General features: G+C 41.4%; 1 protein-coding gene across 1 annotated transcript; it reads left to right on the forward strand.

Annotated features, from left to right (window-relative positions):
* Positions 1–757: 757 nt before the first annotated feature.
* LOC135260952 (Golgi reassembly-stacking protein 1-like) lies at positions 758–8,189 on the forward strand. Its single transcript, XM_064346712.1, has 9 exons — positions 758–975; positions 1,975–2,055; positions 2,471–2,674; positions 3,159–3,245; positions 3,395–3,525; positions 3,852–3,993; positions 4,328–4,457; positions 4,755–4,895; positions 4,983–8,189. The coding sequence occupies exons 1-9, from the start codon at positions 913–915 to the stop codon at positions 5,894–5,896; spliced, it is 1,893 nt and encodes a 630-aa protein (XP_064202782.1). The 5' UTR covers positions 758–912; the 3' UTR covers positions 5,897–8,189.
* Positions 8,190–8,552: the final 363 nt, after the last annotated feature.

Here is an 8,552-nt window from a genome sequence, read left to right on the forward strand (position 1 = left end):
CGGTATACTAGTAATAATATTACAACTACTAAAAGTAGTATTTTTCTCATCGCACACAATCAAACAACTTTAGTATTATGTTAAGTTTTTTTTTTTTTTTTTTAACCTCGATTCAAAATCACAAGCTCAGCGAAAACGTGTCTTGTGTTAAGCGTTAATTTCATTTTAATGTGACACTCATGAAATGTACCAAGCAACTAGTAAAAATCAGGCGTTTTTTATTTTATTACATTTTTTGTGGTTAGCAATGTGCACCAACGTGTAATCAGTGTTTGTTGACCCAGCTGGTCGCTTCCCTGTGGTATCTTTAGTTAGTTCAGGCCGTGGACTGTACCATAGAGGACTCAACGCCACAGAATAACGCTCAACGCTCAGGTTACATAATCCAATTCCAGACGTGTTAATCAAACACCGCTAAAACGCGGACAAAGAGTACAGGTGAAAAGATGTAACGCTAGGCTATGGTCGTCATACGTAGCCTACATAATAGGACAGCAGTTAACGTATTTAATAGAAACGTAGGCTTAAGCTATGGTGTTAAAGGCAAGAAGAATATGAAGCGTATAAATGATCCAAAACAATCTTGTCCAGTTTTGGAATTCTGTGTCAGTAAAATTGCCGTCTGTGGCTTCCACTGTTTAGTTTAAAGTTAAATTTATGCACCAAGAAAAGTATAGCATAGGGAAATTAATTCTGGAATAATTTATTATCAGCTCGAGTAAAGCGTGAGGTTCCACCCCCTTGTCAGATGCAACAATGTTCTCGCGAGTTCGGTATTCGATTACTGGAGTCTATTTGTGTTGGAAGCTGGGACAATATGACCACGGAGTCATAATTCATTCTTCATTATTTCTTAATTTAATTTCATTTTACCTGGCTAAATAATTGAATAACTCGCTACTCCAAGAAGCCATGGGTTTAACGCAGAGCTCCGATGCACCATCAGAAGGAACAGACGGATATCACGTTCACGGGGTAACTCTGATTTGCAACTTGGCTACAGACTGCGAGTATGTGTACAGTACATGGTGTTCTCCTATGTAGGGTACAGTTTCCGCGATCAGCCAAGGCCTGTCCGCTCATAATCGGTCGATGAAGTGGCGCGTACTCGTGGCTAGACATTGTTTACATAAATTCAGAAATTAATGAATGAATCAGGATCGTACGATAGTTGTGAATTTAACGTCAGCTAGCGAGTTGAGCAGTGCATGTCGTCGAATCTGATAGCCTATCTGGCCAGCTGCTGCTCCTAGATTTTGCGGGACTGCAGCCAGTCAGGTATCGCAGAGCAAGACATTTACTCACGTTAAGTTAATGCATGCAAGCAAACTAATGAGTGCATGCTTCTTATTTTTGTTCATTTAGCTAGTTAGGGGTGTGACACTAAATTACCATGTGCAACACAATATATAGATATTTTATTGCATTTACTGAGAGTGAGTATTTTATTTATTTAGGTCAATAGGTTGCTGGCGTTAGTTATTTTGTGTGCTTCTCTGACATTCTATACTAGCTTCATGACAGCTAGCTTGATGGCTAACTGGAAACAATAGGTTTATTTATTAGGATTAGCTGGCTCTCTTCTTGTAAATGTCACGCTAGCTAAAACATTCATTACGTGTTGTGGAACTGAACTGTGAAATTAGTAGTTAGCTAGTGATAGACGACTTTGTTTGTTCGTTATTATTTATTCTTAAGCACCATTGACACCAGATGGCCAGCGGAATTCCCTTTATATCCGGGTTCCTCCTCCAGAGATTTCTTGCCACCGGGGAGTTTTTTTCCCCTCGTATCTGTTTTAGTGCTTTGTTTCCCACCTTGGTGAATTTTGGGGGGTTCAGGCTTGGGCGTGCATAATGTTCTATATTTCTTGTTTCTGTACATAGTAGATGTGTAGAGTTTTTGTCATAGTAGATGTGTAAAGGGCGCTATGGGAAAACAACTGAATTAAACTGATTAACTGTCTTTTGACAGGTTCAAGAGAATTCTCCTGCAGAAAAGGCCGGTTTGGAACCCTTTTTTGATTTCATCATATCAATCGGAAATTACAAGCTGGTATGAAAAATTATATGAGTAATGTATAATTTCAATTTGGAAATTGTGTTGTGGAAACAGGTGAAAAATGTCAATGTGAAAATTGTGTTGTGTAATCCTTATCCCTGGGTATTGCATTACAATAAGACCAGAAAAGTTTGCTCAGTCACATAATGCCCATATCCTTTTAGAGCCAGCTTAACTATTAAAGTAGTACCAGTGTTGACAGGATAGTGAAATCCTTATTTCTCCTTCATTTAGTGTTCCGTGCAGGACCACTGCACTGGAGAGTGGGCAGTTTGGTGGGCATCAGCAATGGCAGACTTCACTGATCTGTGGTCCTGATGGATCTAATGCCAGTCTGAATGTGCTGGCATTAAAAAAAAAACTTTTAAGGAACATTGTTCTAATATATTGCTTGTTGAACCCAACGCAGTACAGGGACAATGACACGCTGAAGGACCAGCTCCAAGCGAACAGAGAGAAGCCCGTAAAGATGGAGGTCTACAGCACCAAAGCCATGAGTGTTCGTGAGCTGGAGGTGGTGCCTAGTAACATGTGGGGTGGACAGGGTCTGCTGGGGGCCAGTGTCAGGTTCTGCAGCTTCCAGGGAGCCAATGAAAATGTCTGGCATGTCTTGGTGAGTCACAGTTCCACAGAACGATCTGCTTCACTATTAGCTATTAGCTTAATAATTCAATTAGTTTGTGCTCAGTGATTAAACTGACTATTTTAATTGATCTTCTACTGAATATAACTCATGAAAAGTAAGAGACATCCAGAATCCACATCAACTTTCTGTGCATTATTTATTTGGAATTTCATCTATAGTTTAACATCAGATTTAAGAATTGCTATTCGCAAGGGCTGCTTCCGTTACTAAACATACATCATTTCGCGTAATTAGTGTAAGTGATTTCCTTAACCCATGCAAAATGCATTGTGTGCATAAAAGATGTGCATTGAATTATAATATTTCCTGTGCAAGGTTCAGTAGCTTGTCCTATTGTAAAACAGCTCCACATGACACAACTGCATTCAATTTATGCAGGAGGGCTTTCATGTTCCACAGTCTTGTACTGTAGACTCAGTATATTTCCTTCTTCCTTGTCCTTCCTGCTCAGGATGTGGATCCTAATTCTCCTGCTGCAATCGCAGGACTGCAGGCACACACCGATTTCATTGTTGGAGCTGACCAGGTTTTACACGACGTAAGAATAAAGCTATTATTATTAATGATTTAATAATAATACAAAAATTTACATTTTAGATCATAACAATTAGTCACCAGCCTCAGTCAATGTTGAACATGCGGCTACACCCAAATGTTCTTATTGCTGGTTTTGTTCCCCACCCGCAGTCGGAGGACTTCTTCTCCCTGATAGAGTCCTATGAGGGAAAGGCCCTGAAGCTGTTGGTGTATAACACAGAGACGGACCAGTGCAGAGATGTGGTGGTCACACCCAATGGAGCCTGGGGAGGAGAGGGCAGGTAAGACCACGCCCACTATCATGCTCAGTCTAATAACCAATGTTATGGACAACCCGGATTCTTTCACTTTTGGGATGCAAGCCTATATAGCCTGTTGTTCCTGCAAATTTTTCAGTGGAAAACATTTTTCCTACTAAAATACTTCAAATACAGTTGAAAACATAAATAATTTCAAACATTCCCAATAAGTGATCTATTTGGGAGGATATTTGATAATCGATTATGCACCCTGATATTAAGTACCTACGCAGATAAACAAAACCAAGATATACAAACCCCACATGTCCCAAGAGCTGCAAGAAAAGCTGTTTTTGCCCTATGTTCAGTTTAGGGTGTGGAATAGGATATGGGTACTTGCATCGCATTCCAGTTCGGCCAGTCACCCCAAAGGAGAGCACAGCTTCGACACCTTCTCCTCTCTCTGAAGAAAACCCGACCCCAGAATTACCTACTAATGGATATACTGAGGTATGAGTCAATTATATTATGGTATAATTTTACTGTCAACACTTTTAATGTTAACAAGGAGCCAGGGTACAATTAAGTTAATTACAGATAGCACATTTATTAGATGCACAAATTAGTGGTTAGTTGGCAAAAGGAAGTCAAATTTATATACATGTTTTGAAAGGCTAACCAGGCACCTCTAAACAATCTTATGTCCTCTTGTTTTTGGCTGAATTAGTGTTGTTCACACAACCTGTAGCCACAGATGTTCCGTTTTTCAAGATGGCAGCCTGAAAGTGGAGTTGGGTGCACTAGGGCCCACAAGGGCACGTGATTTCTCATCTCCCCGCCCCAGGTCTCCCTGATTGCAGCCTCAGGCCAAATTGAGAAGGCTGAAATGGCCTTGGAACATGAACTAATCACCCATCCCGATCCACTCCTGGACTGCTCCCTGCCACCCCCCATCCAAAGGGTCATGGATCCAGGTAGGATTCAGGGAACCCCTTTTACAGCTCTATGGAGCTTACTTGCATGTTACTCATGGCACTAAACAAGAGTGGGGCAGAGGTTTGAATTCGACAAGGCTATTGGTCAAAACATTGACTGGCAAAAGCCCACTGACATCATTAGGTACCTTTCAAACAGAAACCAAAATGTGTCACTTTTATAATGAACAATCTTTTGTATTTTCCATCTAATTTGTAAGTCAAAGAGTCAGCTGACTGAATCTCTTCGCCTTGTGTGTGGCCTTTTTTGAGGGAGCTGTTGCGCCTGATTTTCAGGTTTCTCTGAGCTCTCAGAAGTCCCCGTCACTGAGCTCTCTGAGGTGCCAGACCGGCTGGACCTGTCCATCTCATCCATCGACATGACCAGAACGTCTCTGCTCATTGAGGACGGGGGCAGTGATGACATCTCGGGTGTAGGTAAGTCCAGACCGGTACAGGAGCTGGGGTTGATGGAAGGAATTTTCGGTGCACTGACGTTACTTCCTTGTTTCTCCCCTTGAATAGAAGAGCTAGGGGAGAGTGAACTGCCTTCATCACTGCAGGAGAACCTAATAGATCTGGAGGGTCAGGAAGCAAGTACCGAGCTAGCAGTGGACTCCACTCCATTGTCTGCCGAACCTGCCGAACCCTCCCTTGAGGCCATAAATTCATCCCTGCCAGCGGACTCATCCTTCCCACCGGACGACTTTCCAGTGTCAGTCGACCCCTCTTCTCTAGTGCCCGACTTGTTGTCTACACCTGCTGACTCTGCCTCCCAGCCGGCTGACCCCGCTCCCCTTTCAGTTGAGTCTTCCTCTCCACCTGCTGATGACTCCGCCCTGCCTTTTGACTTCTCCTATCCGCCTGATGATTCTTCCCTGCTCGCTGACTCCTTCTCCCTGCCCACTGAGACCTCTGCCCTGCCCGCTGACTCCTCCCCCCTGCCTGCTGAGTCCTCCGACCTGCTCGCTGACTCCTCCTCCCTGCCCACTGAGTCATCTGACCTGCTCGCTGACTCCTCCCCCCTGCTTGCTGACTCCTCCCTGCCCACTGAGTCCTCTGACCTGCTCGCTGACTCCTCCCACCTGCTCGCTGACTCCTCCCCCCTGCTCACTGACTCCTCCCTGCCCACTGACCTGCTCGCTGATTCCTCCTTCCTGCCAGCAGACCCCTCCCCCGTGCCCACTGACAACCCTTCATCCATGCCCGCTGAAACCTCCTCTATGGCCGCCGACTTCTCTTCCCTGCTTACAGACCCCACCCTGCCCACTGACAGCTCCTCTCTGCCTGTTGACATCTCCTCCGTAAGCATCACTGCTGATGTCACAGACGAGCAGCTGCCCGGCCAGTCAGTGGACTCTGTTGCAGCTGAACCAGGTACTCTGCAGACTCAGGATGCAGAGATCAGTGAGCAAGCTGCTGACTCCATTCCAGAGTAGCAGAGCCTCTGGTCACCGCCAAATGGCAGTCGCCAACTGAAGGTCAACACTCAACCAATGGGAATCATTGTATCAGCCACAGAAGAGCCAATAGAAGATGTCGCACTAGTGGAAATTCTGTAGACAAATCCGCCACTTCCAAATTTGTTCAAATGGACCCCATGACATTAGATTTACAGAAGATCTACAAGGAGGATGAGTTACAGTTTGCACCTAGGGCATTAATCTTGTCTTGAAAAAGGCTCAGAGAAATGCTTTGTCACAGATTTGCAAAGAATCCGTTCAACATGAACACTGAGGTCATACTGTGAATGCAGTTGCTCAAAAAAGGGCTTGCACATTTTCTTACGGTTTGTAATTCTCAACACTTAATTTTATACAACACTAATACAACTGGCAAGCAGGTTCTGAAGGCAGACCTCTTCACAGTTTAATGTATACTCATTAATCTGTTGTTCCTCAGGCAAACTAATTGCATAGGGATATAATCAGTGTATGGATTTTATTAGGTTCACTTCAGGTCTACAGCACATCTTTATACCAGGATATATGACATCGCTGCACTTGTTACGTATCAAGTATTTTCAAAAGGGAAAAAAATGGCAGATGCTCAATATTAGATAGCATTTTTTCCAAAGACATTGAATTTCTGTCTTCTAAATAAATCTCAGGTGGTTTAACTGCATATTTCGTTCTACAGAGGACCTAGCCAATGTGTGTACCGAAGTGTGGATAAAATTAATTTCCACATCAATGGTCCTTTTTGGAGAATAAGCAAAGTAACAATTTTGTGGAAAGCTCAATTTACAAGCTTAGTCCAGGGTTTTTTCGTATGAAAAAAGACTGGCGTCTAAAAAGTTTAATTGCTTTAATTGAAAAAATGTATCTTTTTTTCCCTTTATTCTAAATTGAATTACAGTACCTTTCACCAACAAGGCAAAACAGTTAAAAATGCCAACACTAAATTATACCGATTCTGGTGGTACGTCTATGTTGAAGTTTACAGTACCTGTAATATATTTGATCAATGCATTCTTTGGTAAGGGGGTGGAATTGTAATGAATTTAATTACAATTTTTTTTACACTTTTTAAATAATAGTTAGGAAGGTACGTGTATAGAGCATTTAATTCGTTTTATGGTAATGATTGATATTGTGACGCATGTTCACATCAGCTATGAAATGTCCGTTATGATCAGAAATTAGTATTTCAACTGGGAAATGTAAATATGTACGTTAAATGGCCATTCAAGACAACAGTGACTATCTGAAACACTATGCTTCACAGTAAGTGAGTAAATATCGAAGGTTGGCCTTAATGATATTAGCTGGCAAAGCTGGTGTCATTTAAATGCGCAAAAGCACAGATAGATAGTACCTGTCAACAGTAAACTGTTGAGGGAGGAATCTTAACTGCCAATAGGGGGGCTGTCAGTCAGGATTATGAATATGATTTCAGTCAGGATTATGAATTTTACAACCAGGCCTGCTTTCAGTTCATAGTTTCAGGCATTTAGTTCAGCATTTAGGTATGCAAGTGATTATAATGTAGGACTACATGAGTGATTTTACAAATTGTATCGAATGGTAAGAAATAGCCCAGCATGAATTCAACTGAATGTTTAAAATGCCATGTAGTGTTTCCTGTTTCAGCTCAGCAGTGTATGTAAAACGACCTCAGTTTTTTCTTCAACAGGGATGAATGCAATCTACATGCTTGTGAGTTCTGTCATTTCACTTGTTTTACATATTTATGAACAAATGTGTCATTCAAATCAAGCCATTAACATTATGTAAACTTGGGATCTATGCAATAAGTATATTATAATCAGGGATTCTTTTTTGGCAACAAGTTGCAATTCATAGATAAAAAACATTTCGCTTATACGAAGCATGTGTGATTTAGAGCATTAATATTCACTAAAAGTAAGCAGTGTCCTGCATTAATTAGAATTTTAACAAGAATGTAATCTCTAGATAAGCTTGTCTCTAATGTGTATATGCTTTAGGGGTACTTTTAAATTCAGTTTGTTATAGAACATTTTAGTGTACTCAAGCTGGGTTGTAGGTTTTCCGTACAGATTAATATTTTTTCAGATGTAGTAGGAGATGAGTGTATCAGCCGTGGTTTGGGAGTGAGAGCAAACACATTTGTAAGTTTCATAAATGACAAGTGCATTTTGTATGCTGCCATGGACTACAGGGTGGAGTACAGCATTTTATGGAATATTCATCACAAAACACTGGAACCTGAAATTAATTCTGAATAAAGAAAGAAATGCAGAAAACACAACTTCTTTGTGTCCCCTTCAAGAGACTGAATAGATCACATGCAACTTGAGTGCAACTCAAATGGATTCCAACATTTATATCAACTTCAGAGTTCAGACATGATCATTAATCAAAATCAGATTAGCCGTGCCTTTCGCTGCCTTTTAACTGGCTATCAAGCAGTGCTGGAGAGTAGTTTAACTACAAGTAGTTAAACTAGTAGTTTAATTACATTTTGCTGAAATTTTATGGGAGTTGAAGTACATTCAAATTTGTCTAGTGGGTATAGCCATAAATGTATCATTTTGAGGTGTAATTAATTACAGGTACTGCCAACTACTTTTGGCCCTACAATATAAAAAAACCCCTTTGCCAAAATACCAGC

The sequence above is a fragment of the Anguilla rostrata genome, chromosome 8 (genome assembly GCF_018555375.3).
Source record: "Anguilla rostrata isolate EN2019 chromosome 8, ASM1855537v3, whole genome shotgun sequence".
Lineage (NCBI taxonomy): Eukaryota > Metazoa > Chordata > Actinopteri > Anguilliformes > Anguillidae > Anguilla > Anguilla rostrata.

What these genes read in the sequence shown, in the direction of transcription:
- LOC135260952 (XM_064346712.1), top strand. Translation starts at nt 913, where the DNA reads ATGGGTTTAACGCAGAGCTCCGATGCACCATCAGAAGGAACAGACGGA. An exon ending in CTGACCAGGTTTTACACGAC is followed by an intron (nt 3,246 to 3,394) that starts GTAAGAATAAAG and finishes CCCCACCCGCAG; the next exon opens with TCGGAGGACTTCTTCTCCCT. An exon ending in GCCTGGGGAGGAGAGGGCAG is followed by an intron (nt 3,526 to 3,851) that starts GTAAGACCACGC and finishes CCCTATGTTCAG; the next exon opens with TTTAGGGTGTGGAATAGGAT.